The 20,068-nt window shown below is 41.5% G+C and overlaps 1 protein-coding gene across 1 annotated transcript in view; it reads left to right on the top strand.

Annotated features, from left to right (window-relative positions):
• Positions 1–20,068, top strand: part of LOC133444438 (nuclear factor of activated T-cells, cytoplasmic 3-like) — a 44,238-nt gene that overhangs the window by 16,827 nt on the left and 7,343 nt on the right. Inside the window, exons 4-9 of the mRNA XM_061722228.1 lie at positions 145–307; positions 11,393–11,592; positions 16,057–16,229; positions 16,415–16,555; positions 16,662–16,717; positions 19,088–19,766. Coding sequence (XP_061578212.1) covers positions 145–307; positions 11,393–11,592; positions 16,057–16,229; positions 16,415–16,555; positions 16,662–16,717; positions 19,088–19,766 — 1,412 coding nt within the window. The remainder of the gene's footprint in view (positions 1–144; positions 308–11,392; positions 11,593–16,056; positions 16,230–16,414; positions 16,556–16,661; positions 16,718–19,087; positions 19,767–20,068) is intronic.

Below are 20,068 nucleotides of genomic sequence, written 5' to 3'. Positions count from 1 at the left end.
GTTACGATGGTCGACTACTGACCTCTTGTGATGGGGGATTAATGAAGTATTTTTGGAATTGAACTGAATTGTTAATGTTATCCTTTTCTTTGTTTTCATTTTATGAAGGATCCAATCATTATGCGTCTTTTGTCTGTGTCTCAGGACCTTGTCTCCGCCTCCTCTGGACTGGCCTCTGCCAAACCAGTTTGAGCATATTGAGCTAAAAGTGGAGGTCCAGCCTAAGTCCTACCACAGGGCCCACTATGAGACGGAAGGCAGCAGAGGATCTATCAAGGCATCTACTGGTGGACATCCAGTCATCGGGGTAAGTCTGTGCTCACAACTCCATAACTCATCAGCCTGATTTTTAACCTAAGATCTGGAACATTTACTATATGTATTGTTGCCAACGAGTTCCAACTTCTTAAATGCATATTGTCTCTTAGACAGATTTCAGTCTGGCTTCAGACAAAATCCCAGAACGGAGACAGCACTGAAAAAGTTCTTTATATTACATTTATCTGAACACTGATTCAAGTAAAACATCAATTTTTGTGCAGCTGGATCTTAGTTAAGCCTTTGATACTGTAGACCATGAGATCTTCAGGTCCAGTTGGTTCCGATCATGTTTTGAGGGCAGCGGGTTGTTTCAATGGGTTGAGAATAGGGCTGAACGATTAATTGCATTTGCGATAATATCGCGATGTGATAAAACGAGATTTTCTAACCGCAAAGGCTGCGATTTGACCAGTCACGTGATCTGGTCACGTGATCTGGTCACGTTGCCGGCAGAGAAAAAAAGTCAACCGTGCCGCGTGTCCGCCTGTAACCTACTGTATCTACCGTGGCCTCAGGGTTAGGGCTCGGCCAGGCAGGGGTTTATAAATATATGGGCTTTATAAATGTATTAAATATATGAACGCGGAGTCGGCGTGGCGAGGAGCTGCGCGCGGCGCCGAGCACGAGCCGGGCGGACAGTTGCGCTGTGAAGCCTGATTTATGGTTCCGCGTTAAATCGACGCAGAGCTTACGCCGTAAGTTACGCGGCGACGCGCACCGTACGATGCGCGTACCGCGTACCTTACGGCGTAGGCTCTGCGTTGGTGTAACGCGGAACCATAAATCAGCCTTAAACCAGCTGCAGCCCTTTCAGCTCATCAGGAGAAGTTAAAGAGCGGCTGTGAGTTGTTCATTTCTGGTTCGTTTTGTTAACTCTGTGAGCTTTATTGGTTTGTTTGTTAGTTTGCTGGTGGTTTTTTTTCTCTGTGATTTTTGAGTTATTTATGAAGAAGTTCTGAGTTCCCTGTGAGCAGTACTAAAGTTGAGGAGGGATGAAATAAAAAACGGTCAAAATCCCCCCCCCCCCCGAAATAAAAACGGTCAAAATCACCCCCCCCCTGAAATACAAACGGTCCAAATCATCCCCCCTGTAAAACTGCCATCCCTCCTTTCCATCCCTTATGTCATTTCATCAATGAATGTGGTTTTACTGCTATTTCAACATTTAGAGTCATCACCAGAAAAATAACACCAGAAAAATAACTTATTTGACAATTTTCACCTGTTTCAAGTACATTTTCACCTGAAATAAGTAGGAAAATCTGCCAATGGGACAAGATTTATCTTCTTATTACAAGCAAAAAAATCTTGTCCCACTGGCAGATTTTTCTACTTATTTCAAGTGAAAATCTACTTGAAACAGGTGAAAATTGTTGTTTTTTCCAGTGATGAGTCTTGTTGTGTAATGAGATTTCTTTTTACTAAAATGAGACATTTTAACTAGAAATAAGACAAATATTCTTGTTAAGATTTTGAGTTTTTGCAGTGATCCATTTTACTTATCCTGTGAAGGACAGAGTCATATTGATAAGTTCAGAAAAGTGTTTTTTATTGTTGTGTTTTGATGTATTTGATGTAAGCCCAGTGGATATTTAAAGCTTACAGAAGGCTGCATTTAACTGCTGCTATGTCATTCCTGCAGTATTTCTGCAGGTCAGTGCTATTATTTGTTATATATTTTATTATTTGTAATCAGCACAAATTATCTATCCCCATATGATAAAATCCACCATCCCCCCTGATTTTTTTTTTTTTTTACAACTCGAGTACTGCCTGTGAGGAAGGTTTTTTGTTCCCTGTGGGAGTTTTTCTGTGTTTTTCTATTAAACTACGCCTCGTTTTGGCTAAAGTTTAACCCGGATTGGGTTCAGAGAGAACGACCCATGTGTAGACGTGTTAAAGAGGTAAAGGCACAAATTTGTTTTCTTTATTGTTGTAATCTGTGCTTTAAATAAATCTGGCATTGTTTATTATAAAACAGACTGATTTATTGCTTGTGTAGTTGAAAAAAACATGAGAACAGGACCTTGAAAAAAATAATCGCATATTAAATCGCAATCGCAATATTGAGGAAAAAAATCGCAATTAGATTATTTTCAAAAATCGTTCAGCCCTAGTTGAGAATAAGTCTCATCTTATTTCCTTGACATGTGGAGTCCCTCAGGGGTCTATTCTTGGACCACTACTATTCAACCTCTACATGCTTCCATGCTAAGGCTATATCATACATGACAACAATGTTGCTCACCACAGCTATGCAAATAACTCTTAGATTTACTTGGTGTTCATAAATTTGTACAACAGTATTTGAAAATGTAAGGTTCTTTTATTATTATTATTATTATGTATAGTATATTATATTATTATTAGTATAGGTATCGGATAGGTGAATGGATGAATGAATGGGATGCCTGGGTCTGGGGCCCTCCGTTGTCGAACCTGCGCGGGTGTCGCCTTGTTGGGGGGTTCCCTCTCTCCGGGCCCGTCTCCGGTCCCCCCCGCTGCCTCTACGGCGGGGCGCCCCTCTGGTCTTGGAGGGCCACTTTCGTGGGGGACGGGTGCGCCTGCCCGCGTCGGCGGCCGGGGCGGCTCTGTCTCTCCGGGCAGGCTGGCCCCCTGCCGGGTGGGGGTCGTTGGCCTGAAGGGTGAGGGCCTCCTGGCCGCGTGTCCGGCCCGGACCGGGTGGCCGGGGATTGCCTGGGTCGCGGTCCGCCGCCGCGGGGTCCCTGGCTGCTTCTTTCCGCGCCGTGGGGGCCCCGCCCGCGGGCCCCCTCGGCCGCCGCCGGGCGGGGGGGGGGCCTCGCAGGCGGTGGGTTGCCTCCCTCCTACTTCTCCCCTCTGTGGGGTTTGCCGGTGGCCTGGGTTCCGGGCTCTTCCTTGTCGGCCTCTGGTCTCGCGGGTGGCGGGGTCGCTCCCCCCCCTCCCCCACTATAGATACACTTCAGGTGGAGCTTTGTTTGGTTTATTACACACACACACACACACACACACACACACACACACACACACACACACACACACATACACACATATAGTCATTTAGTCACATGCACACACACACACACACACACACACACACACACACACACACACACACACACACACACGCATGATCATATACATACACACACACACACATAGACATACACACTGGCTTGTTCACCTGCATGCTGGCTCTCTAGTTTTTGGGTTTAGGTAGCGGTAGCGATAGCTTAGCTCAGACTGCGATCAGATCTCAAGATTTAGGTCGATTGCTGTTATTGTTTTGGTTGGCTCCGTGCCGGTTTCGTGCTTTGTTTGTGGTTTTTTGTTGCAGATTTCCAGTGCTTGACGTGTGTCTCCGTGTGTTCCTGCTTCCTGGATTGGCAGTGGATGTCGTCACCCCCCCCCCCCCACCCCCTCCCCCCCCCCCAAAAAAAAAAAAAAAAAAAAAAAAAAAAAACACTGGGTTTGTATGTGTATATTTATGTATGTGTACGTATATGTGTGCGTATATATATGTATATATTACATATAGTAATAATGCACATATATACACTGTTGGTTTCTACCGTCATGGTATCAATCAATAATATGTGTGCAGACAAGGTGAAAAAAAAAAAAAAAAAAAAAAAAAAGAAAATGTAAGGTTCTCCCAGAGCATTTCTCCTGGATTAAGGTCTGAACTTTTACTTGGTGATTTGCAAACATGGTTCAGTGTTTTTCAATTCAGAATTGATTGTTTCATAATTGAACACGGGGTTTTTCTGGCTGAGATGCTAGAAAGCAAAACTTGATCATGATCCAAAGGCCTGGATGTTTTTCTCAACTGAGATAAAGTTATACTGATTTAATCCAAACACAATACTTCTTATTCAAACCAGAATGTCCTGTTTTGTGTCATCTGTGAAACCTTTTTCTCACAACTTTATGGCTCATCGAGGAGGGCTTTTCTAAGTTATACATGTTCAGAAAGGTTCTTCCTGGAGAGCATTGGTTTCTGCTTTCAGACATGCTCTGCAGTTGATTGTTGCCTGGTGTTCAACTGATGGTAAACTCATTAAAATGACTTGAAATTACCATGAAACCGAAGCCTGAAGTCACTTCGATGCTAGAGTTGTTTTTGGATTTTGTAATATTACACCTTTTGCCTTTGGGCTGATGTGTTGGATGACCTCCTGTATACCGAGTGTGCCTTACAGTGGATCCACAGCACTTGTTTGTAGTTGTGAGTGTAGAAAGTAAAGAAGAAACCAGGTGAACGGTGTTCAGATACATAATGTTATCCGCCGACAACCGGTGTGTGAATGTGTGCGTGTGTGGGTGAATGTTTGCAGTGTAAAGCGCTTTGGGGCTGTAGGAGTACAGCCATTTACCATTTACCATAATATTTCAGAAAAATATGACATCAGAGCTGTCTTTTAAAAGGATGCCAACTTAATGTGAACTGCGGAGGGTTGGGTGTTTAAGATCAAGGCCTTTTTGGTGTCAGTCAAATTGTTTTGATACTAAGAATTTTGAATGACAGGACACCTAATCTTGATATCTCGTAGCAGCATTATTGCTCTACTGTTTATCACTCAGACACACAGTCAGATCGCTCCTGTCGTCTAATCCTGACCCTACAAATCAGCTCAGGTTTGACCTGACCATCAGTCTGTCGTGGAGAGTCAGTAGAGAGGATCTGTTTGTTTGTTTGTTTGTTTATTTGGATCCACCATTAGATACAGCAAATATGCAGTAGCTATTCTTCCTGGGGTCCTAATATTACATTTTCAAACAATATTTTCATCTTAAGACACATATTACAGACAAAACACTTCCATAACATTCGTACTAACAATCCTTTCATACAGCAGCTCTATTATTTACTTCTTGGTTGAAGAAAAATAAACCAATACTTAAATAAAAATACAAGAAAAAAAGTGGAGAGACAAAACAAAACTCTCCTTACCTTTTGGGATCTCAGATAACTCAACTCAATTCACCAGAGAAGCAATTAACATAATTGTCTTCAAGGTATCCCATATGTAAACAAATACATGTTCAATTTCTTGTTAAAGCAACTTCTATTATTATTTGAAATTAAAAAGCTTGGTAATAAATTCCATGCCACCATTGCGCTGTAGTGAACTGTTCCTTTTCTCTATTACATTTGTTCTGCACGAAGGCCGAAATCGATGTTGATGTTCATCAGAAAAGAATGTTAATTTATTATAGAGTACTTCTGGGATTTTATTTGTAATAATATTTTTTATGAAGGATACAAGTGAGTAATGTAACTTAAGCCGGGAATACACTGTGCGATATTTTAAATCGTATGAGACTGCCCCATCTCACACTGCACGACTAGATCGCGGAGTTCAAAAGTTCAGAGCCCACGATTTATGGTCTCACACTGTACGACCCGATGCTCGGATGCTCCGTCTGCTCACACTATACGATCATAATCCTCCCGTCGGACCTCTGTTACTGGAACTCGAGGCCGATTTTGGGGCAGGAGTAGGCTGTTCCAACCCAAACGTACGTCCTGCCCACCCGATCAAAGGTTATGGGATCCTTTATTTTTTTATAATTTTTTTTTTATATATATATATTAAAAAAGCTCTCTTTGAAAGGATGAGGCAAATCGGGTCGTAACACTGCTTCAACTGTGCGATGCCTTCACGAGGAGCGACCAGGATTTCAAACATGCTTGATTTTCTTGCGACCTCACGATTCCTGATCGGGAGCTCGTCGTGAGGTGTTAATCTCTCGTCGTTACCCCATGTATACTGCACGAGGCACGAGCAACGATTGGGTCAAAATCGGGCATGATCAAAAAAAAGTTGCACGACTGGAAAATCGGCTCAAAACGAGCCGATAATCGCAAAGTGTATGCCCGGCTTTACTTTTAACATTTAACCAGATTTTGTAGATTATGCATTGACGTGCCACTCGTTCTATATGGCCAATTCAGAGCTATACGAGCTGCTTTATTTTGGGCTACTTGTAGCTTGTTCAAATGACTTTGTGTTGTATTGGACCAGATGACTGCACCGTAATCTAAATGTGATAGAACTAACGCCTGAATCAGTTGTTTGTCATCACTTCTGTTCTGTGAGCTCGCCGTTAAGTCTCGTGTGGTTAAACAAACAGTCCATCCCGTTTTGTCGTGTTGGTTGATTTAGTGAAGATAGAAGGGAGTTTTTGCTCCACTGGACTGCTGTCACCTGTTTTGTGGGGGTTTGAACAGCATGCAAGGCTGGCTGTCGTTACTGTGTAAATAACTGTGAACAGAGGTAAGAAAACACTCAATGAAGTTGTTTCTAATTATTATTTGCTGTGGTGGTGATGTAACACCTAGATTGGGGGCCCAAGCCTTTTTTTTTTCCTTTCTGGATTTGAACTGAACTTTCCAAAAATGACCTTATAAACTCCTAGAGTGGTATTTTGAGGTTTTATTTTGTCTTTGTATGTTAAGACTGTTGGGTTTTGTTTTGTTAAAGAATAGGGAGGGGCACTGGGTGCAACTTCTGCCTCTTGAGTTGCATCCCTGTATTGTCAGTTTAATAATCTGACGGATAAAGAAATGTAGATGTCTTCTGTATCAGAAGAGACCTGGGTGGAACCTGAATTGAATACAAATGGCACGACTGTGCCAAGCAGCACAACAGGGTAGAAAGGTGGAACTTGGGGTTAAAATGTCCACTCATTTACTCGTTCCCCTACTTTAAGCTCTCCGCATTAAAACCTTTCAACTCGTTGATAAGAGCAGAAAACGATAGAACGCCCACTAGGGCTTAAACATAGCTCCAGTTAAACCACATTCTGTCATTTGTTTATGTTCTGTAGCTACTTAAAAAAGTTTCTACCGCTTCCTGTATGGTGAAATTAATTTGAATAAATCGTATTCTAAAAGCGTATAGTTCAGTAATCCCTATTGAAGGTTTGATATTGTTTTTCAATATTATTAAGACATAATCAGCTGTATGGAGCTCTGGAGAGATGTGGTCCTGCTTCATGGATCTGTCTGTAATCAAATAGTGTTTGTCACAGGAGGAGTGAAATAAAGCCTACAGATATCTTGTTTGTTTTTTTTAAGTAAATGTGTGTTTGTCAGAGTTGAGAGAAACCGTAGGGAGGATGTGGGGTCGGTGCGGCTGGAAACAGGAGATAAAGATGTTCTTCTCCATAAGCTGAACCTTTGGAAAACATGTTAGGTTCACTGGCTCTGTCCAGACTTCCTTCAGTCTGGACCTTCTCCTTGTAGCCACCAGTCTCTGTCATCTCTGATCACACATCTTGCTCTCGAGTTGTTGCCCTGTACACTTAGGCCCAGTCCCAATACACCCCCAACCCCTACTTTTCAGCCCTACCCCTACATTTTGCACGTTCCTGTGAGGGTAGTGGTGTCCCAATTCCTCTTTTCATCTAGGGGGAGTGCCCATATCGAGGGCTAGTGCTTATCAATCTAGCCCTACAGAGCGAGGGTTTTCAGATGCACACTAGCTGACCGAGGGCTAAAAAAATTTCCCCGAATTTGCGGACTGAATCAAACAAAAAAACATGGCGGACATTTCTTATTTTTTTAGTGAATAAAATCTATATTTTGAGTTAGTTTCTGCATAAAAATGCGTTTTGATTACATTTCTAGCGAAAAATATATATTTTACTTTCATAATATTCACTCAGTGAATGTATGTAATCACTTGCTTGCTCGTTTTTCAGATCTCGCCAGAATAAAGGCTGATTTATGGTTCCGCGTTACATAAATCAGCGGACCATAAATCAGCTCCCGAGCCGACAGGCTGGTTTCATCCCGAAAACATCGGAGCAAATTTCTTAACAGGCGTTATTTGGATAAAGTGAGCCCAGGTTGGGGATCTTAACGTTTACTTTTATGCCTGAAAAAATATTAAAACTTAATAAAGTGGCATATTAACAGCGCTACAGCAGAAATTAAAACAGCTTTTAGCTCTGGGCTTCCTGATATGGTGTGACGTATGTGCAAACGTAACTACGCAGTCGCTTACGTACCCGAACGTAAACCACGCAGTGACGTAGCAAGCTAAATTTAGGGGTTGTGCTGAAAAGTAGGGGTAGTGGGAGTATTGGGACTGGGCCCTGGGGAGATTACAAGTGCCCTAAAATCTGCGGCTTCATTTTTAGGGCTAGTGGTAGTGAGTTAGGGCTAGTGGTAGAAAGTAGGGGGTGTATTGGGATTGGCCCTTACAGATTCTATCTTATCTCAACTTTAAGTTGTTTCTGCACGCTCTTTTCCAACTCCCCGTCTCCTGAAGGTTCTGTTCCTGTTGCTGAGCAGCTCCATCAGGTCACTGGTGAGCCACGGTTTGTTATTTCCTTTTAGGGCTGGTGTTCTCCATACAAAGCTGCTGGAGTCAGTATTTGCATGGATGAGATATAGTTTTCATCCCACTCACTGGTCTGAAAACAGAGCTTCTAAAACTCTCAGTGACAACTTCTTTACATACTTTGGTCACTACTGAAGGCTCGGTTTGTGGATGAAACAGGAAAGGACCAGAACAGGAAGAGGAGCTGTGTGCTCCTCTGTTTCTGTATGAAACATTTGCATGGGATGGATCCACTGTTTTACTTCCCTTGGTGGGGGAGCTGGCAGACTGTTAGAAAGCTGGAAGTGTAGTAGAGAAATGTGTGGAGGAAATCTGTAGACATTGTCATGAACGCACTGGAGTTTTGTGTTTGTAGCCTAGCAACAACTGATGGGGAAATGTCACCTCTTCTTCTTTAATGGTCACCCGCGGGTGCAGAGATGTTTCTTCACGGTAACATGTCCAGGATTACAGCGTCAGCTTTTTTACCTCACTTTTACTCCAGATGCAGGTTTTGATGCTCATACAGTCTGAAAGCCAGCTGGAAAGTGTTAGTATAAACTCCGGCAGCTGCCTCAGTGAAACACATACCCCTGTGTTTTCCCTGTGCAAGTTTGTCCGTTTTATTGAGGGTGAACTCTTGTTCTTGGTGATGATTGAGGAAGGAAGTTTTTTAACTTGCGCTCTGAAACCGCAACTTCACTTCTCTCATTAGGGTTCTGGAGTTTCAGTCTGAGCATTTGTTTGGCTTTAAACTGGTGCTTGTAAGCAACTTACATGGACAATGCACCATACATGCACACTTACGTGTCATTTTTTACCCATCCTGAAGCCTTTTAAAAGTGCTTGCTGTACTCAAAAGACATCCACAAACTAGGGCTGTTCGATTTTGCCCAAAAATAAAATCTCAATTTTTTTTCTCTCAAAATCCGATTTTCGATTAAGATTATTTTGTGAATTGACAAAAGGCAAAGAAATTATTTCAAATATGCTGTTTTTTTATTGAACATTTGCCCCATTGGGCTTTAAGTGCAAACTTTGCTCTTATTAAACCAAAAATTAATGAATAAAGTGCAAAACTCTGTAAAATAAGTTGAAAAAAAGTTTTAAAACATATAATAAAATATAAAGTTTTATCTCTGAAAAAAAATCAGCAAATCAGCACTTGCAAACATACAGTAAGTTATATTTCCAATTAAATAAAACAAGACATTTTCTAATTAAACTAAACTGGGTCTTTGCATGCTAAATAATAATGCAACCCATGAAGGAGGTAGAGGTGTGTAATGTCAGTCATTACATTTGCTATTCACATTTGCAAGTTTTTTGCAAGGAACACGAGCCGGTCTACCGCATCTGGCTTGAGGGATGCCCGGTGGCATGTTACAACGCCCCCTCCTACACTAAAGAGCCTCTCCGATGGGGCACTTGTCGCAGGTATTGAGAGGTATTTCCATCAATCATTAATATGGTATCAATCATTAATATGTGTGCAGACAAGGTTAAAAAAAAAAAAAAAAAAAGTGAAAAATCGATTTTACGAGTTTCACGTTTTAACATCGTTCTAATTACATAATCGCGATTACGATTTAAAATCGATTAAGCGAACAGCCCTACCACAAACAATAAAAAGGTATTTGTTTTCAAGGACAGATCTCAAGAACATGATATGATGCTGTCAGTAGTACGAGTGTCACTGTTCTAGGAGAGTGGTGCAGTAGCTTGTTTCAATACTAATGCTCCAACTACAGGATTTTAATATTGTTCACCGTCTAAGTTTAAACTGTGGTTGCGATCCTGTGAATCATGACTGCAATTCACTACTTTGTGAACCCTCTACCCCATTTCTAATAAAGTTGGGACACAGTGGAAAAAATTCTAAATAAAAAGAGAATACAGTCATTTGAAAATCTCATAAATCCACAATTCATTTCCAATTGAACATACAAATATCAGATGTTGAAACTGAGCCATTTCGCCATTTCCTTTTGAATTTGATTGCGGCAAGGTTATGCAGCGTTTCTTTTAGGTTGGGATGGTTTTGGACTACAAAATCTGGCGGCTTGCTGTCCAATGACTACAGCTTTTCAACACTTTCTTTGCTTCTCTTTACTATTACGTATGGTTAAGTTTGCAAATAAACTCTGCAGCTACTGATGTAAATGTAATTTGCGAATCCTGCATTTCCAAATAATGACAGGAATTTGAATTAAACTGTAAATGTATTTCAGGGAGGCAGAATGTTATTATGAAAAGTTTCATCTTGGTTTCTTCGTCAGGCTGTGCAAGTTCTTTAAGAACCAGCTGGAGATCCACCAGGAATTAAAATCACAGTTGATGATTAACTCCAGGGCAGCTGCGGTTGTAGCAGAGTTTTCTGGTGCTGTATGTAAACAGATCTGTTGATCCTCTCGATCGCACAACGGAGGAACGCAGACATAATGAAGCTCCATCAAAGCCCCAGATGTAACCCTGGGTTAGGGTTGAGCAGGACACTGATAGGACTGCCCGTCCTGAATGGGCTGTACTTATTAACTTGTGCACTTTTTTACCTTGTCCAGGTTCTACAAAGTATTTTACAGTGAGTTTCTCATGTATCACAGGAGTTTTTACCGTCTGCAAAGCTGCTTCTGTCAAGACAGAGACACAGCAGCATTTTAGGATTTCAATTTGTTCATTGTTTGACTTTGAACAAGTAAAGTAATGTGTTTAAGGGAGTCTACACGTTGAGATGATTTCTGTTGATTTTCTGTCTGCAGTTGAACGGCTACAATGAGCAGCCAGTGAGCCTGATCCTGTTCATCGGCACGGCGGACGATCGATGTCTTCGTCCTCATTCCTTCTACCAGGTCCACCGGGTCACAGGAAAGACCGTCGCCACCATCTGTCAGGAAAAGGCTATGGGTTACACCAAAGTCCTGGAGGTCCCTCTGCTTCCTGAGAACAACATGTCTACCAGGTATCAAAGGGGACTTTATCACACCGGCTTGTAATGTTTCTTCAAACTCTAAGGAATTGACAAATATCTATAATTAGGGGTGTAACAATATATCGTGTCACGTAATTTCGCGACACAAAAACTTCATGATACGTGTCGTGGAGGTGACAAACTGTATCGCGATATTGGATTATTAATATTAATCTATTGTGTTGACTAGTAACGTGCAACCGACTGCGCATCCGCGCAAACAGACTAATCACTACAGATAAACTGACTAGTGTCATTATAGTATATAGTATATAATGTTATAATATATTAATAAAATAATGAACCCTGAATTACCAAAACAACCTTCTTAACAAAAATAAATCTCCTCTAACACTTATAAGGTGAGCATGAATCAATCTTTTTTATGATTTAAAATGGTATGTATTTATTTACTTTTATTTATTTATTTAATTTTATTTGTTAAATTTCTGGAAAGAGAAAAGTCAAATCATACATGAGAGAAACTATTCAGTTTGTGGCAAAATATTTGTACTTGTATGAAACTGAAGATACATAATGCAAACCTGACATTTACTTTTAGTTCAGTTTGTGGAAAATGGTTGGCCTGGCTTTCTCTTTAAAACATAAACAGTTATAAAGCATTACAAACTGTAACAATAGGGCAAAATTTTGTGTCTTTCAAATAAAAGACAATTTTTTCCAGTCATTTGTTCCTCATTCAAGGTTGTTAAAAAAATACTGCTATAATATCGTATCGTTATCATGACCTCAATATGGTGTATCGTACCGTATCGTGAGATTAGTGTATCGTTACACCCCTATCTATAAATATAAAGTGTCATGGCAAGGGAAAACACCAGACAAACCCACAATATCTACATAAATCTCTGCATGGATGAAGGATCTGCACCTTCAACTGAACCCGTCTCAGACTGAAGTCCTGGTTCTCCCTGACCATCATTCGTTCAGCTTTGATATCGGATATTGACATAAATATTGGCTTTACCGCTGTCACTCCCCAGAAGGTTACAAAGAATCTGGGTATCCTGTTTGACGACCAGTTATATTTCTGTGACCACGTTGCCGCTTTGCTCTCTGCAACGTTAAGAAAAAAATAAGGCCGTACCTGATTCATGCAACTCAACTCCTGGCTCAGGACGTGTTTATATCACGCGTCCATGACTGCAATGTCCTCCATCCTACCCAGCTTTCCAGCTGGGATGATCAAACGGCTACAAAATGTCTATAATGCAGCAGCATATCTGGTTTTTAACCAACCCAGACGGACACAGGTCACACCTCTGTTCCCTGACCTTCACTGGCTACCCGTGGCTGCTCCGGTAAAACAAACGTCTCTTGTCACTGGTCTACAAGCTGACCTCGGGGTCCACAGCTGCCTGTATGAACTCCATCGTCTTGAGCAATGGGCTCTTCACGAGAACACAGACCGGCCTTGTCCTCTCACACAAGCAGAGCTCAGTCCACACTTTTCTCCATGTCGTTCCTCAGCGGAAGTTAGCTGTGGCCTCGAGCAGTCGTCCCCCTCTACGCTCATAACTGCGCTCTGTTTTCAAAGTTGCTAGTTGATTCGTGTATTTTTGTCGTATTTGCTGAAGTAACCACTATTTCCAGCTAATATTACAAAAAACTAGGACATTTGACAAACAAACGTGCCCCTTTTGCCCCACCTGCAGCTTGCAGTTTGCAAGCATGTCGAAGAATGATGCAATCTGTTGGTTTCCTTAGCAGTTATTTTATTGGCTTTGTATCGATTGGCCGATTGTATTGATTGAGGTGACATTTGGCACTATATAAAGAAAAACAAATAGCTCCAATCAGAGCTAAGAGACCAACAACCCCCAGTTCTGCATTTCAGGTGTGTAACACGGCCCCACCAAAAACTGCTGATGAGTACTTGAGTGCTTTAATTATGTGGCAAATGATAATAAACACAACAAAGATGGGTACTTCAATGAAAAATAGATATTTTATTCAACTTCTTCGGACTGCATGCATTTAATTTAAAATATTTTTGTCAGCACAGTCAGGCATAACGTTAAATCTCTCTTTTAAAGCCAAAATACGCTTAATGTCTTACCAAGGCGAGTCCGTTTCGTTCAACTGTCCGACGTGCTTTCTCTTCAAATGCTCGTGCATTACCGACGTGCTCCCGTGATAAGCAAAGGTCTGCTTTGCCAACTTTGAAAGTAATCTTTTTATTCGCCGTATCCAGGCTAAAAGGCTCCCAAACTTTTGAAGTTTTGTTACGCGCAGCTGCTGTACAGGACGCCGTCATTATTGTTTACCCACTACCGCTCGGCAGAGACGCTTTCATGCATGCGCGACTCTCGGCAGAGATTGTATTGAAGTGAGACGCCTCACTCCGTTGGAAAAACACGTCTGGCGCCAATTGTCGACAATGGAATTCATTGTCGACAATTTTGATTATCGATTTTTTGTCGACAACGTCGACGAATCGTTGCAGCCCTAGTGATGAGGTGGAGAAAAATAAGTTATTTCAAGCAGTTGATGTCAGAAGGTGCTTTTTGATGATTTGATGATTTGCTAACGGAAGCTGATTCTGGTTTCCTGTTCAGACTTTACATTAAAATGTCTGAGAAGATCCAATCCCAGTGGTCTGAGACGCTTGTGTCCACATTCTATTCATAGTCTGAGTATGAAAGGTACCTGGGCGGATTCAGAGACCGCCTCAAAACCCAACGTCATCACTTGATGTTGAATAAAGCTCTTAGTCATCTGATTTCTTCTTTTAGTTTGTGAATATTTCCTTGATTGCATCCACCCTGATTCGTAGCCTGGCCAACCTGACATTCGCTGAAAAAAGTCTGGTCAAAAAATAGTTTGCGGCTGATCTTAGTTTTGTTATTTCCGGTTCCCTCTTTATTTTCTGTGAGGTGCAGCTCTTTATTTTCACCTGCCGCTTTGCACGTGTGATGTTTGCGGGCGAAATGACCTGCTAGTTTATTTGCACACAGATGAGGAAGGTGATATCCGCTCACTCAGGACACATTTGCCTCCACGTTTGGCTGCCAGGTGTGAACACACGTGCTAACCAGTTGTGATCAGATATCTCAGCACACATTTTAAATTCAAATTCTGAACAGGGCTGTTGAGAAGGAAAGGCAGAATATCTCCATTTTGTTTTTACAAATGCCTGAGAAAACAACTGAAATGTTTAAAAGCAACATTCATTCATCGATGGTTAATTCAAACACGTGGTGTAGGAGTCAAGGGGGGAAAACGCCATCACACGCTGCCATGCAGAGCTGCATTCACTAATGCTTCTAAAAAGTGTGCAAAAGGAAGCCTTATGCCAACCCTATAAAGAGCAGCATGAACGTCGCTGGGCTTGGGGTCTTTGATGGACCAGCACAACCTGGACTTGTGGACTGTGTTCAGAAACATCAGAAGGAAATGGGAGCTGTACACTTCCAGGACATCCGTGCATCTTTCAACAAGATAAACCACACTTTTGGAAATGTGCAACATTTGTAAACAAAAGCATAGCAGAGACAGAAGAGTGTATGGACCCACTGGTCTCCCTGCAAACCTGAACTGGCAAGAGTTGGGGAGTTAGTTGTCAAGGGAGGATAAACTCAGACTGGTGCAGGAAGCATTGTGACTAATGAAACTACTACTCTTCTTTCAAGTGCTGTGATAAAGAACTGCCGCTTCACACGTGACAAGATCTTTTTTTAAATGTGTTGCAAGCATGAAATGCAAAAAGGGGTATATGCTCACAAATGAAGTGAAGAAACTTATAAATCAACAGTTTAAGATTAAGATTCCCAGAATATTCTAATTTTTTGAGATAGGATATTTGAGTTTTCTTAAGCTGTAAGCCATGATCAGCAATATTAAAATAATAAAAGGCTTGCAATATTTCAGTTGATTTGTAATGAATCCAGAATGTATGACATTTTTGTTTTTGTAATTGCATTACAGAAAATCACAATATTCTAATTTTCTGAGACAGTCCTGTATGCTCACAAATGAAGTGAAATGGATGAGAAACCATGCAAAACACAAAACATCTTGGACTCATAATGTCTTGAAGAAAAAAGTCAAAGCAAATATAAGAATCACTGTCTAAATTGGGATTTTATATATAATTGATTTAATACATAATCTGTCAAAATCGGTTAATAATTCTACGTATTCTTTCATCTGCTCAATTGATATTCTTCTCTGCTTCTTGTTTCAGTTGTTTATCCTCCTTTTTCCTCACGTTTCATACCTTCCATGCACTTGACAAGTGATTCTCTGCAGTTATACATCAATATCCTCTAAAAACTTGTTAAGAAACACAAAGCAGTCACAAGGGACATTTACTTGTCAGCTTTTATCGGGATCCCATTTTCAGTTGAAAAGTCAGTAGAAATCTTTTGAAAGTAGGAAAGTAATATGTAATGATGAATATTGACCAGTATGTCTGTGTTTTTGTTTTTAAAGCATCGACTGTGCTGGCATCCTGAAGCTGCGTAATGCAGATATTGAGTTGAAGAAGGGCGAGACGGATATCGGGCGTAAAAACACGCGAGTACGGGTCGTGTTCAGGGTCGGGGTCCCCCAGCAGGACGGCCTGATGCTGTGGCTGCAGACGGTATCTGTTCCTATAGAGTGTTGTGAGTGACTTTCTGTGATATCCACATTCATTCCAGTTATGGAAAGGTTTTTTTTTTTGCTAAATAAGAAAGAAGTAAGGACAGATTCTTGTTTTTTAATCATTGTGATTTTTTAACATCTGTAAGCAAATGTTCTGCTGTAGTTTGTCATAAATGAGAGGTTTTTGGTGTGTGCTGTGTTCCAGCCCAGCGATCGGGCCAGGAGCTTCCTCAGGTGGAGAGCTTCAGTCCAGCCAGCAGCGGTGTGGACGGAGGAGACGAGCTGCTCATCACCGGAGCCAACATCTCAGCTCAGTCCAAAGTCGTCTTCACCGAGAAAGGCCCTGGTAACATCCCTCATATTTTACAAACACGTTTTCAGCACACATCGCATTTTTCGTAAATGAAATTAGCTTTGCGACATTTGTGAGTTTGTCTGTTTTGTTCCCTCAGATGGAAGAGTACTGTGGGAAATAGATGCCAGAGTTGTGGCGGAGAAAAGTCATGAAGTAAGTAAGGAATGTAACGGAGCCCAGCAAATGTTCTTTAGGTGACCCTGCAACAAAGTTTGTGTCTGGTGCTCGGTAGCTCCATAAGTCTGAAGTAAATCATTTATCTCAGACAAATTCTGTTTCTACATATCGATTGAGATGAAGTAAGTTCCAGTAACGTCAGCAAAGTAAACAGCGTTGTTGCTTTGATTTACCTCGGAACACGTGTAGACATCTCTGTTGATCTTCTGGACGTAAAGTTGGCATTTTTGTTTGGATTTAGGAAATAGAATAAAACATCCTCAGAATATCTGAAATCAGTATAACAAGAACCCCAGAGACATGGACTACGTTTACATGCAGTCAAAATTCGGGTTTTTGCTAATATTCCGGTTACTGAAACATTGGGAATATTCCGTTTACATGGTGATTAATCATTCGGGATATCTGGATCAAACCAGCGACGCGTGGAGAACATCACGACGCAATTAGCGTAATTTCCGCTTCTTCTTCCTGTATCCAAATTCAAAACAAATGCTGCTTCGCGCAACTTTTCTCTCACCTTCTTGTAAATCTTCTATCCCGGTACTTTCTACCGTCTACAAATGCAGAAATGTTCATATCCTTCATTACATTTATGAAGTGATTAGTCTCCTCCTGGTCTTGCGTTTCTCCGTGTTTATAAGAACTTCCTGGACTCAAAAGACCAGGATTCCTTGTGAACAGAACATGCGCAGAAAACAGATTCCTGTTCCCGTTTGATGTTTGGCGTTTACATGACCGAATATTCAGGTTTTAAAAGGAGTAACCCAGGGCTCATATTCAGGTTTTTAAAAACCAGAATATGAGCAAATTCTAGTTATTCAAAGGGGTTATTGGTGTTTACAAGGCCGTGCAAAACCGGGTTATTGCTAATATTCTGGTTTTAAAAGGGTTATTGACTGCAGGTAAACGCAGTCATTGTTTTAAACACCAAATAACAGTTAAGAGTTCAGGATCTTCCATTGTTTCTCTATGGAGCTTCACATATTTGAGTTCTGGTCCCTGACAGCCAACAGGCCTGCTGGCCGTCAGTTCCTCTGAGAAGCGGAAACTGTAAATGTACTGCAACATACAGTGACAGTAGCCTGACAGGGCAGGAGAAGTTGTCCCCTTTAGATTGGAATGGGGGGGGGTGTGGTGCATCAAGGTCAACGACAGTATTCATGCTGAAGGACAGAAGCTCCAGCATGCAGCTGTTGACTCTGGTTGCATAACAGGAGTCAGCCACACTTGATGATGTGTCAGCTTCTTCAAGGGGGTTCCTGTTTCATGCAGGAATGTTTCAACCACCTGTAACCCGGGCTTTGAAAAGGGAAGGAAACCCCAAATGAAGTGAAGGAAATGACACTGGTTCTCAGTAGGCTATGTTTAGTTAAAGTCATATTTATAACATGGACAGTCTCTGACTGGAGGACTCAACCTTACATCAACGCATTTGTCAAAGAGTTTCACTGCTGTGCAACGTTCCTTAACACTGAAGTTGTTTTTAAGAGAGTACAGCCAGTACTGTTGAGGTTGAGGGGGGATGAGGGGGGGTGGCATCCCCCCTGAAATAAAAACGGTCCAAATCCTCCCCCCTGTAAAACTGTCATCCCCCCTTCCCATCCCTTATGTCATTTCATCAATGAATGTGGTTTTACTGCTATTTCAACATTTAGAGTCATCACCAGAAAAATAACACCAGAAAAATAACTTATTTGACAATTTTCACCTGTTTCAAGTAAATTTTCACTTGAAATAAGTAGGAAAATCTGCCAGTGGGACAAGATTTATCTTCTCATTACAAGCAAAAAAATCTTGTTCCACTGGCAGATTTTTTTTACTTATTTTAAGTGAAAATCTACTTGAAACAGGTGAAAATTGTTGTTTTTTTTTCCAGTGATGAGTCTTGTTTTAAGTGTAATGAGATTTTTTTTTTTACTAAAACGAGACATTTTAACTAGAAATAAGACAAATATTCTTGTTAAGATTGTGAGTTTTTGCAGTGATCCATGTTACTTATCCTGTGAAGGACAGAGTCATATTGATAAGTTCAGAAAAGTGTTTTTTATTGTTGTGTTTTGATGTATTTGATGTAAGCCCAGTGGATATTTAAAGCTTACAGAAGGCTGAATTTAACTGCTGCTATGGCATTCCTGCAGTATTTCTGCAGGTGTTTTGGTCACTGCTATTATTTGTAATATAGTATATTATTTGTAATATATTATATTATTTGTAATCAGCACAAATGATCTGTCCCCATATGATAAAATCCACCATCCCCCTTGATTCTTTTTTTACAACTCTAGTACTGAGTACAGCTCTCAAACTAATGAGGGTTTTATGTTCTGTATCTCTATCTTCCAGTTCAGCATCGTCGTGGAGGTTCCCCCTTACAACAAGAAGATAACAGCTCCAGTCCAAGTCCAGTTCTACATTTCAAATGGAAAGAGAAGAAAGAGCCTCATGCAGAACTTTGTCTATCTGCCTGGAGTTGGACGTCACAACTCTGCTGCTCCCGGGGTGAAGAAAGAGCGCTGGGAACCAAACAACATCTCTTACAATCCCCCTGCTTTCTGTCCAGTCTACATCCACACACCCTCCCATGATTCAGTACTCAGACCCGATGCAGGTTGTTACGAATCCTACGACCTCCCCGTGACCTCTGGTCTTCCTGCCCAAAGCGCTCCGTGTCTCCACCATCCTTTCTCCTCGTCTCTGCCCCTTCAGGCGTCTCTGATGTTTCCTCCGGCCTCAGCGATGCCTCCTCCAGCCTTTGCCGTCCCTGCTCCGATGGCCCCGGCGCCGTCACCGGCGTCCTCCGTCCCCCTTCAGAGCTTAAGCGGCCCGGGCCTCTCCTCCTGTGCTGAAACTCTGAGCAAACAGCCTCTGTTTTTAACGTCCAGGAATACCTTCAAAACTCCTGCCGACTCCCGCAAAGACTCTCTGCTTCCCAACCCGGGAGAGGTGCTGAGCATCAAGCAGGAGCCGTTGGACCAGCCTAATCTGGGATCCATCGGCCTGCAAACAATCACACTGGATGATGGTAGGTCGCACACATTCATAAACATGAAAACATTGTTCTTAGCCAATCATGTTCCATCACACTTACCGTATTTTCCGCACTATAAGGCGCATCTAAAAGCCTTCAATATTTTCAAAAGATGACCATGCGCCTTATGATCCGGTGCGTCTTATATATGGATCAATATTGAGCCGCAACTTCACACACTTCTTGAAGTGATTTTTTGTCAGATCAACCTTCCGCGTCAGTTCTGAAACAGCTTTTTTTTTTCTCTTCTCCCTCTGGATATTTTTCAGCAAAGGCTCTGTGTATATTGTTGAAAT

Source organism: Cololabis saira, chromosome 5 (assembly GCF_033807715.1).
Source record: "Cololabis saira isolate AMF1-May2022 chromosome 5, fColSai1.1, whole genome shotgun sequence".
Taxonomy (NCBI): domain Eukaryota; kingdom Metazoa; phylum Chordata; class Actinopteri; order Beloniformes; family Belonidae; genus Cololabis; species Cololabis saira.
The sequence above is the reverse complement of the archived record's forward strand: the minus strand, read 5'-3'. Positions and strand labels throughout refer to the sequence as shown.